Source organism: Sturnira hondurensis, unplaced genomic scaffold (genome assembly GCF_014824575.4).
Source record: "Sturnira hondurensis isolate 20B ecotype Veracruz unplaced genomic scaffold, ASM1482457v3 Scaffold0004136, whole genome shotgun sequence".
Classification (NCBI taxonomy): domain Eukaryota; kingdom Metazoa; phylum Chordata; class Mammalia; order Chiroptera; family Phyllostomidae; genus Sturnira; species Sturnira hondurensis.
The window spans coordinates 36,840,857-36,867,016 of NW_028076767.1; the positions used below are offsets into that span (position 1 = coordinate 36,840,857).

Sequence of the window (26,160 nt, forward strand, 5' to 3'; positions counted from 1 at the left end):
TCCCATGTAGCATGACGGAGCACATGTTTGCTCCAGAAATGTTAGTGTGTCTGATTATAGAGTGTGTGCGCCGACTTGATGGAGGTATTACATAATCATGTTACAAGCAGAGTATTATCTTTTAAAATTTGAAAGCATTTCAGTTCTGAAATACATCTTGACGGCAAGGGTTTTAGATAAGAGTTAATTAAGGGCCTATCGTCAAATATTCAATATTATGGTTTCATTTTAAACGTTTATTACTAAGGGGGTGCATGTATGGAAATAATAAAAAGAATTTTAGGCACACAGTCTCTGATGGACTATTTTTTGAGACAAGAGAAGTACAGATAAAGATAGAGAAGCAGAACATTCAGCAGTGGCTGAACTGGTGATGTCCAATGCCATTTTTCGTAATACATTCAAACACATGTTATCCTAGGGGCTTCATGGGGCACAAAACAAATGGAATTCAGGCAGCGAAAGTAGATGCGCATTCTTCTGTGATGTGGGTACACACACACCCCCCACAAGTGTGGGTACTCACGCACACTGTAGGCATGCCCACTCATGTACAGCTGTAACTGTCTCGGATGGAGGGTGTCTAACCAGCAGCCTGTAAAAAGTCAACTCCACACATAGGGATATAATGAGGATACCTGTGCGCATGTCACGTTTAACATCACTCTGAAATGCCGTGTTATGTAAATGCATCATGTGGAATAGGGCCCTTTTTTACACAGGTGTTTTGGATTGTAGAGCCTGCTAAATGTAGCACCTGAGAGCTAGTAGAATTCCTAGAACTGAAAACCGTCGTATACAGAAGATCCTCTATTGGATACTGATTTGCTCCTCTTTAGAGTTTTAATGAGAACCTAAAACCCATTTAAAGAAATCGGAATAGAACCTTAAATGTGTGCTTTATTGATGTTGCCCACTAGGAATTCTTTCCAGTGATTTTTGATAAATATTTTATGTCCTTTATGCTCTGCACTTTGCATGCACACATCAAAGTTCTGGATCTTATGATCTCAAATCATTGCTGCTACTTTCTGAGGTACAGCTACCTTGTTCCTCGCAATACTGTGCCAGCTGCCTCTTGGATCTTGTAGTACAGTAATGGAAGAGGAAGGTGGGTAAAAAGGTAGAGGAATAAATATGGGGTGGCTCGGGAGGGATATATGGACTTTAAGACTAATCAGTCAAAGACTGTGGTATTAAAAATACTCTCTAACTTGTATGCTTATATTCTTTGTATGCTTATATTTAAATTTTTATTGTTTAAGAATTTGCCTTAGAGTGAAATTAATTGTATTTTACCCTGGTGCTGTCATAACCCTGCACATTTTTACTACCATTATTACTTTAATTTAGAGACAGGCACATAGGGGTTAAAAGATATTTAAATTTCTCTTAATGGATATCTGTGTTGAACATATGGTCATTTTTTGTGTGTGTGTTATCATTGTAATAGCCTCGAGTGATTTCATTTATCTATACAGAAGTCCCGGGAACCTACAGCTATTTTTACAGCTTTTATGAAAAGTCCTTATAATATAGACTACTGATTTCTTCTCTGTATCTAGTTCATTGTTGAAAAGCCAGAGCTATTTTTAACATTTACACAATTTCACTAGATGAGTCTTCATTCCACAAGGTTTGGTGCTAAATCTGTGGAGCTTTTCATAATCATATCCTCTTTGTGGTTTGCTTGAATTTGATCACAGTGGCTGATTTCATGCATTGATAATGAAGGCTTAGGTTGCCTGTTTCTCGGCTTAAATGCACCTCAGACTTGCAGGTTGACAGAGCCTCTGGTTTCAGCACGCGTGGAGATAGAGAATTGAAATTGCTCTGCTTTCTTTACAAATGACTCAGAGTGTGCTTGTCCTTCCCTAAAATGTTGCCAGCGTGTAAAGGATTTTCAATGAGCAGTGCAATAAGCCGGCATCTGGGAAGGTTTGGAGCTGCACTGATATAGTGTGGCACTGTCACGCAGATCATCAGGGCTGGAGCCAAGTCTCGGTAGCACTGTGCATGACACTGGTCACACACTGGAAGTTTTGTTTATCGAACTTGGTTGCTCTTGAAGCTGGTGAAAGCCTTACCAGGATGTGGAGTGGACTTCCTAGCAGAGGTGAGCGTTTTTATCCTAAAACTTGGACACCAACATCTGAGGTGTCAATAACAGATTCTTTCCTATGCTGTGTTGAATCCCGTGGAGTTATCAGCTGTGTTTATCACGTTGTGCTGACAGATCCGAAGGGGCAACTCTGAAGAGAAAAATGTATGATTCTTTAATTTTATTGGGAAGTAACTCCTTAAATGGGTGTGATAGTATTCTTTTCTTTCTGTGCTAGCTGTTTGCCGAGGACATCTTAACATAGGTGACTGACTTCCTTTGCATTTTAAACATTCAGAACAAGTTAGTGATATTGTGCAATTTGTTATCATTACATTAAGTAGGTAATTAGCAGTGTTATAATGTGCTTCACATATCCAAAAAAAGCTTAAGAACTAAATGCACTTTAGAGAATATTTGATGTGAAATGTATATAGGAGGAAATAAGTGATGTTTACAAGGTAACTAAGAGAGTAAGCGAAATGGTTACATACTGGAGTTGACACCTTGTTAAGCTTGACATTATTAATAATTAAAAGTTATGACCTGTCGGGCATTGGACAACCTACAGTAATTGATTTCTAGAGATGATATACTGAACTAGAGAAGAGAAAATTAGCAGCATTTCCTCCTAAAGGGTGTTTTAATTACATGTTTTAAATGTAGCAGATTTTATCATTTAAATGTAAATAAAGTACTGAGACTCACCTGGGTGGTTAAATTACTAGGTTGTCGTGCCCAGACAGTCTGATGTCATGTTATAAGTACAGAATATCTGAAAGCCGACTATGTAAGGGCAAACTCAAAGTTAGCCTCTGAGCAGATGGAGTCCTATGGCTTAGGCTCTTCTAAACTGCAATTCCTACATGATGAGAAGCTGTCTCTGAAGAAGAGAGGACTGTGAGACTTACGATGTATTGGAATAGCAGTATGCTTATTACGTGTCTGTTTAGAACATACGGTCTGCAGAGAACTCTATTCTTATTTGATTGGAAGCTTACATGGCACATGGGGTATGTGTGCATATGCATGTATATATAATGTGTATGTATGTGTATGTGTTTTTCCTGCTAAATTTGCAGCAGATGTTTTATAGCTTTCAGCTGTAAAGTTATAGATAAATGTGTACTTGTTTGACAGAAGGTTCGAGAACCCCATTTACTGCCAGTACATGTAAAGCTTGGCTAAGCAGACGCGTCAGGAGCAAGCCGTTTGTGTTCGCCAGTCTGTCTCAGCAAGTCCCAGGGCCACTATCTTGCTAGAAGCTGCTGTGTGCTTTTGAAAGCATGAAATTAGTTTTATACTGAGCACATGGTTTCTCATTTAGCAGCTCTTTTTGTGGTAATGGTCCATTTATGGTTCACCGCCAGGATTTTGGTATTCTGTCAAAGCTGACAGCTTCTGCTAAGGTGTCTCTATGACAAGTTTTTAAAAAGCTGAAATGGGGGAGGTCACCTAATTAGACCACCAAAAAGAGACTCTTACCTTCAACTTAGTCCATTTCTGAATGCACTGTCGTTTCTCCAAATTTCCTTTATGTGATTAACCCAGGACCTGCAGGTTTAAAGTGCTAACATTTCCCACTTGGGAACTGACTTAACATGTGACATTACAATAGCTGTGCTCTGAAATGTAAGGTGTTTGTTCCACTTTTTGCAATGTTTGCAGAAAACCACTCTATTCGAATTGACCATATTGTGCAATCCTTAAGGCTTATCTGCTTGTTTCGTAATACATCCTAGAGCGTTGTTGGAGAGAACGGAAGCTTTTATGTAGTTTATATTTGATATAAACTGCCCATACTTTATCGAATACAGGTGCTATGAGGAGGGTTAGTTAGGAATAAAATTAAACATTCTCAAGATGCATTAAAAATGTTGAAAAATGTCTCCTTTATTAGAACTGCTTTATTTTGAAAAGTAAAACCTCCCAAATGCTAAAATTACATAAACATGAAAATACTTTTTTCTTTGTTCCCCCAGAATGATAACAGAGGAAATGTACTTGCAGATGTTGTAAGAATGCCTCCCTTAGCCTTTTTTCCCATTGGAAAATAAATCTTCTTGAGAGTTTTATTGATCATAATGCATTTTGAAATAGAGGTAATCAAAATTAACTACCAAGGACATTCAGTGAATTATTTATTCTTGTGTTTATTCTTTGCATGGCAGTAATGGATATATATAGGTGAATTGGGGTACAGGATGGAATGGTGTTTTGTACTTTTTTTCTCATATGGCTTTGACAACAAAACTGAAAACACTTCTGAAATATTTACTTTTGTGGGTTTTTCCTTGTTAACCCTTGGATCTTTGCCTAGATAAGGTGATGAGACTTGATTAAGGATTCAAGATAAAATGTTATTTATGGAAATGCAAGGATATAATATGTGGCATTATAATTAAAAGATTTTCTGTTTTTACATGAAGCATAATTTTAAATAATTTTTTTCTTCTGTTCTTTTGGGAATGTCATGTCACAAGGTATCATTAGATTGTCAGGGGGATTTTGTTTTAGATTTTGGCTTACAAATAAGTATCTTATATGTCTCACTTCCCCAAGGCCCAGGAAACCAATTGGGATTGTGAGTTGAGATTTCAAAGGTTAGAGTACATTGATATTTTTCTCTTTAAATTTCCTGATGATGTAATGTGTTCAGTAAATGAAACCTTTAAAGAAGTTTTAGCATGTCAGAATTCCCTTAGAATAGGGAAACTTTTCACAGCTCATAGACCATAGAAAATTTTCTAGAGGAAGCGAGGGATAATTTAGCGTAGCTCCCTGAAGTCTTAACAGTAACTTTTCTTTCAAAAAATAGGATTTAGAAAGTTATCATGAAAATGTGGGATTCTTATGTATCTCAGTGATTTACCTGCATCTTTTTAATTTTAGATAAAGAGATGACAACAACAGGGTTCCCTTCAGCAGATTAAAAAACAGTTATGAAATACAGCAGATGTAGTAAACTCACGTTTGTTCATTGAGCTTTTCCCATGTATGTGTTTAGTAACCATTTTGGACCATTTCTATAGTTTGTATTGTGTTTTGAGGTATGTTGCTGTGGTGATGAATAATTTTAATGTAAGTATGTGCCATGCAATATTTAGTACATACTTTTACTAAAAATTATTTGTTATTTAGCTGAAGTTTAAATTTGATTGGGTGTATAAAGCAAGTCTCCAAAAATTAGCTAGATAGTTGTGTCCTAATAAAGCCACAATGGAGGCTTCAAATCCCAATAAAAGGAATCAGTTTCTACTGTTAGACTTTATGCTTGGAAACTCCCATGATGAGAAAGTTCCCATTTGAGAACCTTAGAATGGTATAAAATATAGCATTGGTGGAACAGAAATCGTGCGTGAGGATATGAAAGCCTCCTGTAAATAGTGAGATAAAACCACAAAGGCATCATATTCAACAACAGCTGTCAGTAACATTTTAAATAAGTAATACTGAGAATTGTATGATTAATTTCCAGTTGTTATCCCCTGCCAACAGAACATTTTCACAATTGTCCTGCCTCTACATGTGTGAGATGAGTATAAATTAATTTTGTTCTGTTATAGGAAAGATGCTTAATGAGAGGTCCCTCCGTCTGGACTTCATTCAAATGGCCATAGTCCTTTGGACTTTCCAGGACTCTTACTTTTGACTGCCAGTTCCTAGGTTTCTCAGAGAGACATAGTAACTTGCAAACTTGACATGGAAGAAGATCTATGAGATACTGTAATTATTCAGTGCACCACTGCTGAGTAAAATAGACTAGATATATTTATCGTGTACCTACTATGTTCTTTATAGGATATAAAAATATTTATAGGCAGGTGTTACTGAATTTTTTAAAAATGTGTTAATATATCAATATAATGCCCATTGTACAGTTGCTAAACTATTTATCCAAAACACTGCTCCCAGCCCAGTTACTCCAATTTTAATTCACCAGAACGGAGCACAACGTGCTATCTGGCACTGGATGTCACTCTGACACATCTGGCAACCTCCCCACAGGAGTATAAGGAGTAAAGGCTCATTCATCTTCCTTCATCTCACCCAAGGCTGTATTGTAAAGCTCTCTCTGCTTACTCAACCCTCTGCATTACCTGTCTCCTTTCTTCTCACTTCCCAATTTCTCCACCCCTCTACTCTTTTTGTAAGCATCTCCAGCAGGAGTGACTAGATATCAGTGCAAAATTTGTTTCCCGAAAGGAGATATATATATATATATATATATATATATATATATATATATATATATAATGTAAACTTACATATAGTGTAACAAAATTTTGTGTTAGGCAATCTTGCTGTTGATTAGTGAATAAGGTAGAGATGTCTAGAGTAAATTCTTTGAGCTAACCTTTTTGTACCCAGTCTAAAATGCCACTTTAGTTCTCTCTGCATCGGCCATATGACATGTCAAACCAGGAAAACTATTTTTAGCCCAACTTGACCAGTTGAATGTGAGAGCAGTTAACCCAGGCTTTAGAAATGGATTAATTCTACCAGCCCAATAAAGAAGCGTTCCGTAAACTGTATTTTCTTTTCAATTAAATTGAAAAAATAGACCCATTGATTTAGGTTATTTATCAATGTCTCTTGTCCTACAGGAGAAGAGAATTTACCTCCATTTTTGAATGTCTAGTAACAGTATACCACTATTTCAATAGGATTATTTTGGATGTCAAAATATATTGTTTTACCTCCCCACAGCAACCAGCTTTCTACCTTTGTCTAGCCATACATGTTACTGTGTTATGAATTACTTCTTCTAATTGTTTAAAATAATATTGGTGACCTTTGTGGTATCTACACTGTGTTCTTTGGGAAAAGATTCTGATTACTGTTTAAATAGCACTCTGTTCTAGTCTCCATGTCCTAGTTGGCTGTGTGGTCTGTTTGTTATCGCAAAATATCAATGTGAATCAATAATCTAAATCTCAATTAGTTATCTTCAAAGACATTTTTTCTATGCAGTTCTCACCTTTTTAGAAAAAGCACCGGTGAGTAAGTTAAAGTTGCTATCAGTTTGAGAGAGTCTATCTTTTAATTTCCTATAAGGCGAAATTGCTCAATAGCTATATTCTCTTGGCAAATGGCAATTGAGTGATAATTAGGAGTCTCCCATGGGGGGCACCTCTTCTTTCAGAGTGAGGAGGTGTCTGTCTTTGCTTCTGTCCAGGAGGTCTGCAATGCCACTGGGGCATTTAGCTACACATCCCTTTGCTGACATTTCAGAATGTTGTGTGACTTTCACTGGGAGGTCTACAGAAATTCTGTTTTTTCCCCTCTGATCCACTCTTTGGTAGCGTTGGGAGAAGATGCTGGGGGGAATGACTTGACTTTTTGTAAACTTCTGTTTCTTCCAGCAAGTTAAAGTAGCATTTTTAATTCAATTTTTATTTGAGGGGTACAAGGAACAGGAGCCTACATTTTGAAAAAAAAGTCTAAATAATCAGGAGTAAGCAGATTCAGAAATGAATCTTATAGGGACCTCCTTTTTCTGGTATTTTTCTGCATTTTATGTATTTTTATTGCTGCACAGTAGGTAATATTGTATTTATGATAAATTAGGTAATTCTTGCTTAAGTGGAGCTTTTGGATTTTGTGTGATGTAGGTACACAACCACTGGTCTCTGTTAGGGGACAAACACTGGCTGTCCTTCTGTGCGCAGCAGTTAGAGGCCCTGCAGTGGGTTGTGGACCATGCTTTAATTGCGGTGAGGAGGAAATGGGATGGCTTGGAAATGACCTCTATCACTTATTTCTTGCTTCAGCTACAAGTCACTTAACCAGTGTCAGATTTCTACCTGTACGCCTTGTCCTTATCCTTCTTTAATCAAGTAAATGCTGTTTCAACTACCAATAAGGCAAAATATGACTTCGGTGCCTGAGAAAAAGGCCAAGGCTTGAATCGATGGTTAGAGTAGATGATGTTCCAACTCCAGACTCTACAGCTATATGAACTTGTTAAATTATTAAGGTGATATAACAGCACCATTTGTTCACTACATTGGTTCTGCATCGAGGTGAAGCTGCAGAGCGCGGTGACGGTGGGAGGGCTTTCTGTGAGGTTTCAAGCTCAGCTCCAGCACAGCTTAGTGGTGGGACCATGGGCAAGCGACTTCACTCTCCAAGTCTCAGTGTCCTCATCTGTGAAGCAACAATAATAGTGGATTTCATTCCATAGATTTGTTCTGAAGATTAGGTTAGACTCATATGAAGTCCAGTGTGTGGCAAGTTGAAGCGAAATGGAAGGGATATGAACAGTCAGAAGTTAGTAGAAGCTGTGAGGTGGCCAGTGATGACTTGATGCTTTGGTGTGTGCTATTGGCTACTCAAAAAACGTAGCTGATGACTATTTAGAATTTATTGTTTCTTAATCTTACATCTATCTTCTAGTAAAACTGAGGCTCTGAGAGAAAAAGCCTAGAGCAGGTCAGTGTTGGCGGGAGACACGGGCCTGGAGCATAGGAGCTCCAGATGGCGGGTGGGAGGCTCTGGTGGGCGAGGGCCATATACAGACCAGGCCTGGGAGGGAAAGGAAGGGGGATTCTGAAAGGGGATCAGGGAAGCTTATTGCATCCTTTTCCATCTATTATTTCAGTTGGTCCTTACCATAACCCTGGGAAGTAAAGAAAGTAGTATTTGCTCATTGTCCTAACAATAAATCAGCAGCATCAGTGAAAAGCTAAGTGACTTGCTGACAAGAGCAGAACTGGGAGTCAAACCTAGACCTCTGAACCCCGTTCCCCACTCCACCCGACGGCGTCCCTACGTCACACCAGCTTCTTCTGCCTTTCTGTGGGTAGTGCAGCCTGAATGTCTACATTTAAGGGAGAACTGGCCAGTGGACTGCAATGTGATAACGTTTGGAAGTTAAAGAGAGATCTGAAATGGTAGTGCAATCAGTGTGTCGAATTTAGTTCAGGGATAAAGTTTTAAAACTTTCTTGTTGACTGGAAGACAGCTTTCAGAGAAGGTTGGAATGGCAAATAAAAGCTCACATGGTAGTCTACCAATCAGTGCTGTTGACATTAGGGTCACATTTTATAGGACCTGAATACTCAAAGGGCCTTCTGTGTATATAAAGGATGACCTTTAACACACCTCATACTTTAGGGCAAGCATGGTATAACAAGTTAGACAATAAGAATCACCACATATTACAAGTATAATAGTTCAATGAGTTGTGGAGGAGGATGGGCAGAAGACAAAAGTTTGTGCTTTAATCAAAAGAAGAGCTACAATATCTGCAAAATGAATGCTATGGTTTTTCAGAAAAAGTTTCAAGTACCCAAAACACGTAGCAAACAAGTTAGTTTTATAAATTATTCTGTATATATAAATTATTGCAATAAATATAGATTATAAGTATGGATGAGTCACTTAAAATAATTTTCACCTCATCAGACCGTTTAATTATTAGCTGTAATTGCATAATCATACTTCTTGCTGACCAAAGTATTATATTATGTTTCTAATCACATTTGTATAGTCTATAAAATGTAAAGATAAATTAGATAGTTGAGGTGTATTCAAGGAACAAGCTCTTTATCCAGAGTTAATGTCTACATCCAAAGAATATGCATGTTCTACTATTGTACTTAGAACAATGAATGTTTATTATTTTTATTCCATTTCTGTCCTGCTAGACTGCTTTGAGGGTAGGAACTGTGTCCTAATTCTTCTAATTATGTAACTCTCAAAACACCTGGTTCCAGGTGCAGCTGGAGCCGATACTTGGAACAGAGTAAATGGCATACGTACAACTTGGGCCAGAGGACAGGACACACGAGTATAGTATCAGGCACTTGAATATAGGATCTGTGAACACTTGTGCAGAGCTCAGTACGTTATTCAATAGTATTCTTCACAATTTTTAAAAAATAAGTAATTATTTAAAACTATAGTGAGACAGTTTTTATCATAGCCATCAGATGAGCAAGATGAAACCTGTGATGAAATGTTGGTTGGCAGGGTGTAAATTGGTTCATGTATTCACAGGGCAATGTGGCCATAATTATCAAAATTTAAAATTTGCATATCTTTTGACCCAGAAAGTTTACTGCCCCAGATTTAATCAAGATACACACTTGCATATGTGTACAAATATACATAGAACAATACATTTTCTTTCATCTGTCTATACACAAATACACAGAGGATTTTACTGTAACACTATTCGTAGTAGGCAAATCAAACACAAATAACCAGCAGTAGATGGTGATAATTATGGTTCATTCATGCTGTGTGATACTGTCTTGGCCTGTTTGGGGTGCGATGACAAAATGCCACAGACTGAGTAGCTTATAGACAACAGACATTTATTTCTCACTGTTTTGGAAGTCAGGGAATTGGGTGCTGGCCTGGTGAGTGAAGGGCCCTCTTGCAGGTCACATGCTTCTCCTATCCTCACAAGGCAGAAGGAGCAAGTGATCTCTGTGAGCACTTTGATCAGAGCAAGAATCCCATTCCTGCGGATTCTGTGCTCACGACCTCAGCACCCCCCAAAGTTCCTGCCTCCCAATACCATCACGTTGGGCATTAGGACTTCAGCATATGAATTTGGGGGCTTGCCAACATTCAAACCATAGCCGATACTGTGCAGTCATTTAAAGTAATGAAGTACATCTGTCAGAACTGATATGGAATAATGTAGAAGATGTAAGTAAAATGAGAAATATGCAGAACAAAACATGTTTTGTTTGTGTAAAAGATATGTATCTGTGTGTTAAGATGTGAGTGTACATATATATACATACAGAGAAAAGGGATGGGAGGAGGAGAAAGTGAAAAGGGATGAGTGAATTTCATAAGGAGACTGGAGACTGAGTTCAAAGTTATATTATCCTTTGTACTGTTTGAGGTAGACTGTTTTTTTCAGTGATCTCTGAACTTTTTATTAGCCTCCTGCCCCCCAAGTGGTGCCCCACTTCCACTGCCTTTAACACCTCAAAACTTTGATGTTGACCTCAGATACCACTTTGCCATCCACAGTCCTGAGACTGTGACCTTTTGGATGGAGTTGCTGTTGTCCGGGGCGTGAGCAGGATCAAAGTACTCCCCTTCTTCCAGCAGGTGGCGATGAGTGCTGATCTCAGCCCCCAGCTTGACCTTGATACTCATCAGGGGGCCTCAGACATCTGGGCCTGGTGCTGCCATGCCCCCGTGGTCTGGGCCAGCTGTGGCTCTAGGTGCAGCAGGATCCCAGGGAGCTATCCCGCATGTATGGCATTGAGAGTCTTCACCGTCCTCAGGCTTTTCTCCACACTGGACTCCGTGAGAAATCTGAAGGCCAGTTTGAGGGACAGCCTGAAGTAGAGGTTCATTTAACGATTACACCTTGTATTAGTTTTGAAGTTTTTGTTATATACATGGCTTACTTTTGAGAATAACAGATATTCACATAAAAATAAAATAAAAGATGAAAGAAATGGTGGGAAAATGGGAAGAATGCGATGTAATAAAAAGTTATTACAGTAAAAGCTTATAGTTTGTCAGATGATGACCATAGTTTCTAGCCACAGTTAACAAATGAGAAAAAAATATAAAGTCTAAGCTATTTCACCAGGCACTTGGATGATGATCTAGCCTGTTGCCCTTTGTATTCCCAAGTATCTGCTCCTTATAAGTTCAAGGTGAAAAGCTGGGGTTTGGCCAAGTCCTAAGCAGGTGTTGCATTGACCCTCTGTAACTATCCCGTGTCCAGCTGTAGCCTGCCTGATGGTGTGTGTTTTTCCTTCCAGAACTCGCTGGACATATACTCCTTAAGTTTTCATACTTGTACACAGTCCCTGGAGCGTCCCTCCCATAAAATACTTCCAGTTGCCCTAGTGAAAACACAAGTCCCTTACGGACCTCAGTTTTGTGGAAGAAAGCTTCTGAAGTGCCTCAGTGCACATCACAGTACCATATTAAGAGGATAAGTAAGAAAGACCAAAACTATGTTAAAATACTAATAAGCCTGCCTTCATTCCACGAACATGACAGCATCCAGGGCAGCGCTGAGCTCACTCTGTTGTGCAGAGGGTTTGGTTTTTAATCTCATACATTTAATTCTCTGTTTGAGAAATTTGTAACACTGGGTGATCTTACCTTTGGGGTTGTAGTACAAAGTCATGAGGAGATGATGGACATTTTATCATGAATTCCCTTGGTCCTTTGAATATTAATTTAACTCATTCTTTATGTTTAATAAGCTCAAAATCCCAGCTGAGCTGAAGTGGGAGTAATTTTATCTCATAATTCAGTGTCAGCCTGCAGAAATGTGGCATGAAGGACTTGATTAATATTATGATCAGCTAATTATTGATTAACTACACCAGTCTTTTAACTGGTCTAAATTGGCTCTACTGCTGCTCTTTAAAATATGCTGTTGTTTGCAGTTGAAGATGATACTATTGGATTTTCCCACAAGTAAATATATATATATATATATATATATATATATATATATATATCCTTCCCTATTACAATTAGAGACATAATTGCTGATTATATGCATCTATGCATTGCCCAACTTGTTAAGTTTGAGTTTATGAATCCATAAAGAGCCATCTAGATGACAGTAAAACCATGATATTAGTTTTATTAGTACCATGCTCTTATTGGCCGAGCTAACTGGACACCATCACTGTTGACTTAATGCTAATATTCTATGAATTTCCATCTCTCTCTTCCTAATAAAAATGACAACAGAAATAGAGAAGAGAAAAATGCCTCATACACTTGCTATGTTACATAGTTTTAATAAGTTCACAGTGTCCAAGAATCAGCACAGGCACTGTAATATCCAAACTACAAAGGGTGAATGAGAGGGTGAGAGTGAGCGAGTGAGTGAGAGAGAGAGGGACAGACAGAGATTCTAATCCAAAGAAGTTTCTTTCCTTTGATAGATACTATTTCTTTGTGTAAAGATTAGTGCTCAGTGGTGGTTTGTTTGTGGTATGTCTGGAGAGTAGGATGACTGTGAAGAACTGTCAGGAAGCAGTGTTTTTGCAAAGTAGGCAAGCTATTTCAGAGGGCCTGGTGTGCAAGTCTCTGGATACACCAAGTTCCAGCTGCACTTCAGAATTGGTTGGGGGACTTTTAAATAGTACTGATGTCTAGGCTCTGCCCTGATAAACTAAATCAGCATCATTGGCATGGGTGTTTTTAAAAGCTCTTCAGTCTGTTCAAAAGCCTCCCCTGAGAATCAGTGGTTAAAGGGGTTTGTGCTATACTGTATAGGTAATGGAGAACCTTTAAAAGAAGCACCACAAATGAATTCATTGTGAAGGCACTGTTAACAGTGACATAATAGGGTATAGTGGCAAAGAGTTTGTGCTTTGACATCAGTGAGCCGCAGGTTCAAACTCTGGCCTAGTCTCATATTAACTGTGTGGGCAAGGTCCCTAACACTCTAAACTCAGTTTCTGCATTTATAAAAGCATACCTCGTCGGATAGGAGTGATGAGCAAATAAAGGTATAGGTGCTACAGAGCCTGACACAATGCTTTAAAAACATAGTAATTGTGAAAAAGTAAAATCAGAGGTTTGCCACCTTGGTTACCCTCTTTTGCACAAAATAGGAGCAATACTAGCCAAATCTGAGAATTACAGGTTAAAGGTCAATGTATGCATATTTTACCTGCATTTTGGTCTGCTTAATGCATATGTCTGACAATTTAACCCATTTAAACTAGTGATTCTGTGATAAAGTCTGAGTTACATTTCTACAGTAAAAAGAAAAAATATCCTAGTAGGCCAAGTTTATAACGCTGGGTGCCTTAGGGCATTCTGGTCATTGTGGAAAACAGTGCATGGCAGGGACTCTTTCAAACTTAATGACACTTCAGTTCTCTGCTTGTTTATCTTGCTGCCATCCTGTATCTTTGTTTTTGTAGCTTAGGAATTTTTCTGTTACTTCACAGTAAATCTCCTGTCTATAAATTCCTCTCTTATTCCTTTATTTATTCACATGGGTGTTAATTCAGTAGCATTTATTAAGCATAACTTTTGTCCTAAATTCTTTTATCAGTACAGAAGCTACATCCAGGTTACAAATGAGCTGTGTTGCAATAATTGATTTGTAAGTTAATTAGTGGCTTTGAAGCATCTTTTTATAGATTTAGTGTTAGGTGTTCCCAAGCTAACTAAGCACTAGTGGGAAAATGTCAGAAGAATAACACACAATTGCCGTAGGAAGCAGCAAAATATTTACTAGTAATAGAAAGCAGTGAAGAAACAGGACAGGAGGTGGGACTAAAAAGTCAAGGTGTAAATTGGAATCTTTCTATTATGGTGAGGTCAGCATTTACCCTCCTTTTCTAGCATTAAGTTGTATGGAAGAAAAGTCTCCTTGGGGATTAGCAGAGTAAGGGAAGGGCCACTTAGTTCTTTATAGGTGATTGTTCTGTGATTTACCATCAAAATGGGATTTTTATAAGCATTGTGAAAGTTTAAGCCAGGACCACAGGCATAAACTCAGGTTATCTTACACTGGGAAGTGTGGCTACTCTAACGAGGGTGTGATCAATCTTAGAATTTTCCCATCGTGTGTTAAATCAATTGAGCAAGAATCTAGATCTGGTAAGATTTAACAATTTAAAATTAACAATTAAGCAACCCTTGCCTTGGAACACTATGGTATTCAATTTCCTGCCCTTCTGATTGCTAATATCTATGGGACCGCTTGGAATAGTTAGGAAATTGGGGAACATGAGTATTTCATATACTTCTTATTCAATTGGAAAAAAGAAAAATGATATGGGGTAAGAAGCTGTACTAATTTATATGATATTGGTAAATTTGAAAATGCAAGACTTATTTTCCTGGTTTTTAACTTAGATTTTGTCCCTGTAGCTCTGAAAATGCTGAGAGGTTTATAACTATTTACAAAGTCAGTTTTCTAAGACCATTTTGCACTCTTAAGATTCTATTTTCATGGACTCTCTGACTAGATTGAGTCTACCTCCAGCTGTCTCAACCGGAGTTTAATCACCAGGCAAGTTCTGTTGATTGTCGATGATGTTTGCTTGATTAATTCAGCTCTAGCTGCCTTGCCTTTCTAACCGTGTCTTTCAGCAAGTCCCAGAGAATTGAATGTTTCCTTTTGGGATTTGGGGGAACTTGAACAAGAAAGTAAGTTAATTTCCTTTTTTTTAAGTGTAGAAGAATATTTTCATTAGTTTTCCTTAATCCAGTTTTGACTCCAGTATAAATATTTCACATGAGCTAAATATTCTTTGAAGTTTTATCTTAACTCCATCAGTCATTAGAATTTATCATATTCTTTGTCTGATACTCTAAACTTGAATCTTTTGAGAAGATGTTATCTTGCAGGTTGATTTTAAGAAAAGTTTAAAAACTATTTGTGCTATCTTGGTTTTAATAAATTTCAGTAGATTCCTAACTTGATCATTTATCAAAGTGTATAAAGTGAACTTTAAAATTATAAATACATAAAATGACATGAGTGTTTTTGAAGAATATTGTGTAATGCTTCCTATCACTCATGCAGTAAACTAGCACTGATTTCTTTTTCCTATCTTCCCAACTGAGAATTTACAGATACCATCTCTAGAAATTAAAGATTTTAGTTTGCTAACTAGTATTAAAGATTTCTGCTGACACCAGCTCTTTGGGAAGAGTACAACAACATATTGAGAGTAGGTAACAGTAGACTTAAAAACCAAAGTTATTTTTAAAAAATATTTACACATATATTAATGTTGTTTTATTTGGGACCAAAAAAGATTAACTATGAAAAAGATACATTTTTAAAACCCAGACTTCACAAAAGTGGATCTTACACAGTGACTGTTCCCTTCCATCTAAAAGACATTGTAGGGTGGTGGAGAGAACACCAGATGATGGTTGAGTGTTTTGGACTTTTGTCTCAAGGCCATTCCTACTTGACTTTAAGACCTTGAATAAGTCACATAATCCTCTGGGCTTCAGAGTCCTTCTTGCCAAAATGAGAGATTCAGACTACGTTTTTAAGTACTCTTTAAGAACCACTTAAGCTGGGAAATTCTAGGAATATTTTCCATGTGACTTCGTTTCATTGTCACACATTTACCCTTCATATAGATTTCTGAAGATTAGCTGCAGTCATAGTTTACAAAAAGAGAAGAAAATTGGTCATACGGTTTGGGTTTCTCCACAATTAGCTGCTCTCAGAACACGAGATAACTACGCCCCCAGAGTTTGTGTGCCGTTTATTCAGGCAGATCTCCCATTCGTGTTTGTCTGAAATCGGTCAAACCTGACAAAAGGGCAGTCGCTCTCTAAGGATGGGGATGCACCGCCTGTGTTTTGAGATTCAGGGCACGTACTGTGACTGTGATGCTCTGCAGAAATGTCTTGAAGTGCCTACATTGTTTGTTACTAATCTGTAAACATTTCACTACTAAATATCCATTTTGTAGACTTCACAAAAATGCCCCCAGTGATGTGATTAGTCACCCAATGAAAACCTGCTGCCTCCAAACTAGTCTAGACATCTGCTCACAAGTAAGATTTCCTCAGTGTTCAAACTAAATCTTTTCAGTCACTTTATTATGGTAGCTTTGATGTGTACTATATGGCTTAAATATGTAGAATTTAGGTGTGACATGGTGTTTTAGGATGGTGGTTATTCAAAACAGTTTTTTATTTGGACATGTTCATCGGTTACATTTTTAATCATAACTCCCAATTTATCCTTGTTTTGTATATAATTCTAAGTTTATAAAAATAAAAAATATATACCTGATCAGAAAAACTATGTAATTACAGTCTACTTAAGTAGATTATAAATCTTAAGTAGATTATAAAACAGTGGTGAGCATTAGTGCTCTTTCCCGTGGTTAATCTTAAAAGGTGGGAAGTTGTCATTTATAACTATAGCAATCATACACTTTTCAGATATCGTTTTCCCAATTGTAAAGGGCCTTTTTCAAGCATTACATTGTAAGATAGTTCATACTGTGGTATCCTAATATTGCTTAGACCTGTATACCAGAAAGTAAATCATTCATATTTTACATTGTTTGGAGTATTACTTTTTGGAAAGATAAAATCAATGGAAATCAATAAAATACATTTTAATTAGCGAAACTAATAAAGTCATAGCTAATAAAGGATTACCTGGTAAGTTATCTTCTACAACACTCAAATCATCTTTCAAGGTAGCTATTATCTATTTTTAATGTGGAGTATTTTTCATCTCATTTGAACAGATCACTATAGCCCAGGTGTTTCACTACTTACGCCAATGGGTTATCAGGATGGGATGACATGCTATGGATCAATGTCCAGTTGGCTACTTATTCTAACTGGGGGTTCAGTTTCCTCATCCTTAAAATAAGGAAAATAATACCTACTGTACAAAACTTACAGAAATGCTGTGCATGTTACATGAAATAATGCCCATCAAATATGTTTGTGTTATTACTATTATTATTATTATTATATTATCTCCTCCTCTTCCCATTACTACAAATCGCCTATTAAGCAAACAGAAATAGCCCATATTTTTCTGGCTACTTTTGTGTTACTGATACTGGTCTTTGTCCTGGTGAAATAATGTAGAAAGATTAGAATAGAAGCAGTGGGATAGAAGTAGTAAAAAGTGATGTAATAAAAAAACTAACCCACCACCTCCACCGTTTATTGAGGTCTTATCTTGTACCAACCACTATCTATGCTAAGTGCTTTATATATAAAATCACATTTATAGTCATTGTTTAAAAAACTGTTGCAATATAAGTACTCTCTCATATCCTAGTGAGCAACACAGGTCCAGAGAGAAGCTGCCCTTAAATCATACACCTAGTGAGTGGAAGTTCTAGGAGTGGGTTGTCTAACTGTATTGTTAACAGTGCCTTGAATGGGCATGGAATGGGTATATGAAAACATGGAAAAGATATGGAGAAGAGCAAGGCAAGTATTAAGAAGATGAAAGGAGGCGTGAAGTGGTGTCCCTGAGACGCCAAATAATGGTACCTAATTTCTTTGGGTACCATAATAACTAAACAAGAGATTTTAGTGATGGGAAGGACAGAATACTAAACATGACTTTCCACATCATTGATCCCTTTAGCTGTTATTTCATCTTTGTTGTAAAGGAAGTTGAAAAGGTTCCTATAGAGAGGAGGTTAGAAATGACTGTTATCTTGTCTATAAGAATGCAAAAGTAGGAACTACAGTTTAAGATTTCATTTTAGGATCAGTATACATCTTTCCCTATAAGGTAGTGTGGTAGTATGCCATTGTCTATATTATCTTACTTTCATGCTTTTAGAAACATTTGTTCATATGTAAAGGCTCATACATTTAGAAGACTCTGGGGTTCTTTATCTGAAGCATCTTGTCAAATTGGAACATAGTCATTGCTATCAAACTATCAAATTTTAATTTTTAATTACTTTTAAACAATGTGCATACTAAATTCTTGTTAAATTTGTGTGCTTCCAGTTGTCAGGTTTTGTACCATTTCTTGTCAATTTCACACTGTAGAGCAGTGTGAAACTGACAGAGCTAGAGAAATAGAAAACATTATCACTGTATACCAAAAATACATTGTGTAAAAACCCAACACTTTAATTTACAGCATCCCAGAAAAATTGTCAAAAATGACCCTATGTATGTATACCTCAAAAGAAAAGGAAAATATATAAATGTATATATCTACATATACATATATAAATGTCATGCATGCACATGCAGATATTCATATATGTGGTGGTTAATTTTAAGGTAATCGAATCTTGCTTTTCTTATTGGACTATAAAAAGTATGTCATAGGAAAATGTAGTTAAAGTCATATTTCATTTACGGCTAACCTTTTCACTCGATCGACAACTGTCCTAGAACAATTTCACTTGACATTTTTAAATATTTAGTTGTTTAGAAATTAGATTATTGGTTGAACAGTGTACACAGAACTTTTAATCACAGAAGCCTTTTTTACTATATAGAAGTTTTGAAAATAGATGAGTGAAATTAAACATTTATTCTGTGAATTTAATTAATGTTGCATTACATCTACTACTGTACTAGTAAAAATACTAATTCACTGTAATGCTCATTGGTTTATATGTATTGTGAGTATTCCCTCAAATTATATACAGGGTGGGGCAAAAGTAGGTTTACAGTTGTTTGTATGGCAAATAATATATTGATAAGTAATAAAACAAGAATAAACTCTGTTTCACATGCAACTGTCAAACTACTTTTGCCCACCCCTGTGTGTATCTATGCCTACCAATAGTGGTATAGATTTAGAACTCATTTTCAAAGTAGAATTTATTTTCATTTTATTGTATATATTGACCCTTAAATTATTTTATATAATTTTAAATAGTCTGTATGCATTTTATTATTTTTGGATTTTTGTCTGCATTTTAAGTAAGCCAAGTTTATAGAACAATTTTTAATGGTTTAAATTACAAATATTTTATTTTGAGACTTTTCTGTAAAAATATTGTATTTATGTGTACAGGCACTGTTTATGCATAAGGAATGATATATATATTTCCTTCCTAAGGAACGATATATATATTTCCTTCCTAATTTTTCAGATACTAAAGAGCAGTTCTTTATTAGAATTTTGTTTAAAGGGTCAAGATAATTATTGACTGACACAGACACTGGCCTGCAGTGTGTCATTATGGATGAGACATGAGACAAATTCACACGGACTTCCAAGTTGTGTGGAGGAAAAGGGTAGGCCTGGCCACTTTCTCAAGGGGAGAGCGCTGTGTGCCCTTGTCTAGACAGGCTTTCATTGGGTTTAATTTCTGCAGGAATACAGGTACAGCTCATTAATCATTGTCAGACAGTAAGGATCAAACAGTAGATAACATACAAAGAACTATTAGGGCTTATTCTGAGTCAGGGTCTGTTAGCTAAAAGGCTACAAAACTTTGGGAAACAAACTCATTTCCTGCTCGATCCTTTATCATTGAATTAAGAGCATTCTTAGAAAAGCAGGTTTCACAGGATTTTACATATTCTGTGTCAGGCCTAATCACCCTGGGAGCCCAACCTTTCCAGCATAGGGCTACACTGCCCTCTGTCATTGTTTCAGATTTAGGTCGGGCAGAGGAGGAAAGAAAACCAAGAAATTAGGAGACTTCTCACAGACAGAGTGAGGATTCAGTCTTCATCAAAGCCAAGGGGCGAGGGTCCATCACCCCCTTTCTCCATGGGTCCCCAAGTCCTTCCCTGGGGCGTCTATGTGACCATGCTTGTCTTAAGTTGTTCCCCCCTTGGGGAATCTTACCTGTCATTGGCTAACTGATCAAGCATTGGGAGACAGTTATGGAAAAAGGAGCAGAAGAGGTGCTCCTGCCAGGGAGATAAGCTTTGTCTCCTTAGTGGCTTATGGTCCGAAGGTCGCTCACTCAGCCTTAGCCCTGGGGGCGGTTACAGCTCCCGAAAACAGGCAGGGCGGTTCCCAACAGTTGACCTTTTACAAAGAGCCTACACTTCAATATTTCTATTCTGAAAAAGCATTACTTAGCCTCCGTGTTTGAATAATGTTCATTAAATATGGTTTCCAACATGATAGATTCCATGCTGAACCAATTTATATAAATAACTTTCTATTATTGAAATTCTTATCATTTTCTAACATTTTTGTTAACCATTTTCAAATTGCATTATTTAAAGGGGAAAATTATAGAATGATTCTGTTATGGTAGTATGTCTGGAAAAATTTACATACATAAATATTTTTAGCATACTGATTTAATTGCACCTTTAAATAATTTTGTAAAATATTATAGATTTTGTTCCTGATAATCACATTATTAGATATTCTTTTTCTTTTATTTAGTTTCCTGATGACTTTAAATTGTTTTTAAATTTTTCTCTGAGACAAGATTATACTGTTATAGGATATACTATTTTTATATGCAGTGGCATTTGTGAATCCTTGATTTTATTACTTTGTCGTTTTGGTCCAAATTGATAACCAAGCAAAGAAACTTAGCCTCACTAATATGCTAAGGACATAGAGTATATTTAATGTAAAATATAAGATACTTTCAAGATGTATGTAAATCACAGATGTAATTTTTAAAAGGGAAATTAAACTCTCATATACCTCCCACCTAATTAAAAAATAAAACCCTACCTTAGATTCCCCTGTCTTTTCTTACTCCCCAGAAGTAATTCCTCTCTGGAACTGTGTGTTAACTATAATGTTTCTTTGTTTTTCTTTATAGTTTACCACTAAATAGGTATATATCTTTAGGATATGCTTAGTTTTTACCTATTGTTACATAATCTTCCACTAACATTTTTGATATTTGTATTTTTTGATATGTAGCTATAGTTCATTCAATTATAATGTTTTATGTTCTTTTGTATTTCATACTACACTTTACATATCTATTCAACTGATGATACATATTTGGCATATCACCTTTCCATCCTTTTTTTCTCTTTTTCTTTTCACCCTTCTTTCTTAATTTGATTAGAAGCAGTACTATTTTGAACATTTACATATATATATGTAAATATTTTTCTAAGTTATATACTTACCTTCTATGGGGCATATCCTCTCTAGGAAGTGGAATTTAGGTCATAAAAGGTCTGCATATTTAACTTGAAATGGTAAACTTTACCTGTTTTGTTCAGGCTGTAGTCCTGGAATAGTACCAGATGCATAGTAAGTGGCCAATTATTGTATAGTGGATGAATGAACATATGCCAAAGTGTTTCTTTAGGTTGAGGTATCAGTTTACACTTTGACCAACAGCAGATGAGCACGCTGTTGTTTCACATTCTTGGCAACACTTGAGACTGTCTGACTTTTTTAAATTGTTGACAATCTGGTGGTTGTGAAATGCTATCTCATTGGGGATTTAATTTGCATATTCCTGATGACTAATGAGGTTGAGCATCTTTTTGTGTTTATTGGCCATTTGTATTTCCTCTTCTGTGAAATTACTATTCATATCAATGACCACTTTTTAGTCATTAGTTTTATAAAAAGTTATTTGTAAAGTTATTTATATAATACAGATATTAATTTCTTTTCAGTTTTCCATATTGCAAATATTCTCAATTTATAGCTTGAGTTTTCACTGATTTTATAGTCTCTTGATAAAATTAATTCTTAACTTTAATATAATCCAATGCTTCTGTTGTTTTTTAGATTCATCCTTGTTATATTCCGTTTAAGAAGTCTTTCCCTGCCCAAGGTTATACAGATCCTAAATGTATCAATCTGCTACGTTTGATAGAATATAACAGAGCTATAGTTTAGGTTTAAATCTTTCATCTACCTGGAATTGTTTTTATGTAATCAGTGCTTTGCAGTTGTCTTTCTTCTAAATAACCAATTGTTCCAAAGTTACTTAATAAATATTTTCTTTTCCCCACTGCTTTTCAATGCCCATTGTATTAAATATCAAGCTCTGCAAGTGTCCGAGTTTGCTTCTGGACTCTCTGTTCTACTTCATCAGTTTATTTACTGTCTATACTATATCAACTCCACACTGTCGTACAATCTACAGGCTTCTGAGAGGTCTTTATGGTGGTTGTAGCAAACACCCCTTCTTGTTTTCCTTCTTCAGGAATCATATGTACCTTGGCCATTTGTTCTTCTGTACAAATGTTCAGTCTTCTTATCTAATAATATGGTCTGCCTTTTCATAAATTCATGTCTTCTCTAAAGTCTTAAACAAAGATTTATAGTTTTCTTTAAAAATGGTTGAAATATCTTTTGTTAGATAAACTTCCAGATATTTTACATGTTGCTGTTTTGAGTGATGTGATTTAATAAATTAGGCTTACTAATTGACTGTTGCTAGTACATAGAAACTCAAATAAGTATATATGTTTGTATCCACCCATCTTGATAAGTTGTTTATTAATTCTAATAATTTAGGCTATTTCACATTTCATGTATAGGTAATCATATCATCTACAAATAATATGTTTTGTTTCACCTTTTCTGTGCTTTTATACCTTGTACTTCTTTTTTGTTTTGTTTTACCCAATTAGACTGGCTAAACCTAGTAATTTAAATAAACAAAAATTCAAATAAGTTGGTAATTTTAATAGAAATGGTCAAAATATGCATCCTTGGCTTTATTTATTTATTGTAAATTGTTCGATACTTAATATTTTTCAGTTTTACTGACATATAATTGACACATAAAATTGTAATATATTTAGAGTGTACAGTGTGAAGATTTAACAAACATTTACATTATGAAAGGATTCCCACCATCATGTTAATTAATACATCTGCCACCTCAAATATTTACCGTTTCTGGAGGAGGGTGAGAACACTTAAGCTCAATTCTCTTAGCAAATTTCAGTTGCACAGAACAATATGGTCAGTTGTGGTCACCCTGTTATACATTAGGTCCTCAGATCTTGTTCATCTATAACTGAAGTTTCACATGCTTTTGCCAGCCTCTCCTTGTTTTGTCCAACACCAGCCCCTGGTAACCACCATTCTACTCTCTGTTTCTATGAGTTTGACTTTTTTCTTTTTAGATTCCACAGATAAGTGATACCATACAGATAATGTGTTTCTCTGGCCAGCCTTTTTCACTTAGTATATAATGTGTAAGACCCTTCAGGTTCATCCATGTTGTCACAAATGACAGGATTTTCTTTAAGGCAAAATATTCCATTGTATATGTGTGTGTGTGTACTCAGACATATCTACAATTCTGGATAGAGAGAATGATAGCTATTGCAAACCTCTGTGACCGTCCAAGCTGCCATCTTTGCTCTTAGTGTCTCCCAGTAAGTTGAGGGTGTGCCCAAACTTGATGGTGCCTCAAAGAGGAGGGATGCAGTGAGCACCTAGATGCAGGCCTTTACAACGTGGGTGTTTTCTCAGTTGATCATGTCAAGCCCTCCCCCCCCTCCCCACACACACACACACAATGTGGTTTAGGCTGTAATAAAGAATAAAAGGCATTTTTTGAGCAAAAGGATTACAATCCAGAGAGACAGATTTAAGTAGCAACCTAAACTGCATTCTAGAGAGAACAAAGAAAGGCAGAGTTTATAAAGGCAAAAACCACAAAGTATAATTCTGTCATGCAGATGAAGGATTGCTGGCTAGGTTAACAGGGACTGGTTAGTTCCGATTCTCCAATGAGGGAGGTGAAACCTATGTATCCATACAGGAGTTGTTCCAAGGTATTCATGACTCAACCTTGAACTGAGTTTATCAAAAGATTAGCAACTTAAATGCATCTCTGAGAACTGAGGCACAAGATGTGCACAGGCCCCACTTCTCCAGTAGCCTCCTGACTGTATTTTAAGTGACTTTTTTAGCAATGTTTATTCTATTTTATATACTTTATGCATTATCACCCAATATGTAGCAGTCACTCAGTTAGTTCCTGGATTCTGTCAGGAAATTGCTCCCTGGATATCTGTATATTCAGTGCATTGGTGCAAGGGGGTAAATTCAGGAGCCTCTTATGTTGCTATCTTGGTCTGGACTCCTCTTTTCCTGGTAGGTGTACAGAGGCAGAAGAAAGCGAATGATGTAGAAACATTTCTTGCCTGTATTCCTGATCTTAAAGGGAATACTTTAAAATTTCATTCATTACTATGAGGTTTTTGTGTATCTCCTATAAAATATTATGGAATTTCCCTTTCATTACTGGTGTCTAGCATATTTAATGATACATAATATTGCATTTTATTACAAAAATTTTACTTTATATACATGCAACTAATTGCATTATTTTTAAATTAAACTTATTGTGATTTCTGTGTAAACATACCAAACTCATAGAATTTAACTATTAACCCATTGCTGAACCCCAAATGCTAATTTTTATGATTATTGCATTTGTCTTCATACATGAGAAATGGATTACATTTTTCTCTTGTATTATCCTCATATGGTTTGTTGTAAGATGTGCTACCATGTAAAATGGGTTGAGGGTGAGTATCTTCTTTTTCTCCTTTGGAAGAGTTTGTGTATTGATTTATCTGTTCCTTAAATTATTGGCAACACTTTTAAAACCAATCTTACACAAACTACTTGGATTTCCTATTTCTTCTTGAGTCAGTTTTGGCTAAGCTGTGTTTTTCTAGGGATGTTTTTATTCTATTTATGTTTTCCAAATTGTACTACAGATTTATAATCATACCCTTTAATAATCAGTTTAAATCTTTAAAACAATTCTAATTATGTTCTTCTTCTTCATTACTAACATTGTCCATGTGTGTGTTCCTTCTGTTTTGAAAGTTTTTCATCGCATATCTTTTGATTTCTAGTAATTCTTCTTTGCCTTAAAGTCTAATGTTTCTGATAGTGATATAATTACTGAGGATTGTTCTTCAGTATTCTCTCCTATGTCTCTTTTAAAGAATACATAGATTTAAGTTTATGTTTTTATGTTTTATTTTAGCCTAATCTTTATTTTGAATATAATCTGAAGAATTTAGTCCATTTATGATTTTAGCAATAACTGATATGCTTGGAATGATGAAATGAGTTTTCTGTTCTCTTTTTGGCCTCTGTTTTTTTTTTCCTCGTGCATTTGGTTAGAATGAGCTTTGTCTTTTCTTAAATATTCCATTACTATTTTCTGTACATATGAAAGTTTTATGTAGTGATTACCTCAGATATTTTAACATAATACTTAAAAGTCTGAAATTAATATCTTTACCATTATCCTGAAATATACTGCCTCTCTGAGATTTATATCCTATTGCATATAGGATATTCTATTGACCAGAATATAACTTAAAACTACTATTGAAGCAGTTTAACTTCAGGCTATTTTCTTTTCACAAAATAGGTATTATCATCATTGTTTTCAGTTGTCAATATATTATCAAATTTACCTTTCGAGTGAAGTTAGTAAGTCTAAATCTGTCTGGCTGAAGATGAAGCTTTGAATTTACCTTCTGTCAAGATTTGTTTTTGGAAACATGCTTTGTTAAGATAAAGGTGGAATGTCATTTATGTTCAACATTGTTCATTTTGAAGACAACTCCTTTTGGGACTAAGACTGGTAGTTGGCATGCAAACCTAAGAGCCGATGTGAACACAAGTATATGAAAATCTGTTGGAGAAAACATAGCATCTGTTTCCC

At 36.0% G+C, this 26,160-nt stretch overlaps 1 protein-coding gene across 2 annotated transcripts in view; it reads left to right on the forward strand.

Annotated features, from left to right (window-relative positions):
* ZNF385B (zinc finger protein 385B) overlaps window positions 1-26,160 on the forward strand; it is a 364,110-nt gene that overhangs the window by 104,722 nt on the left and 233,228 nt on the right. The window contains exon 3 of one of the 2 annotated variants that reach the window (XM_037044357.1): window positions 1,979-2,116. In XM_037044357.1, coding sequence (XP_036900252.1) covers window positions 1,979-2,116 — 138 coding nt within the window. Of the gene's footprint in view, window positions 1-1,795; window positions 2,117-26,160 lie in introns of those variants that run through there. The other variant, XM_037044353.1, reaches the window with a different exon arrangement.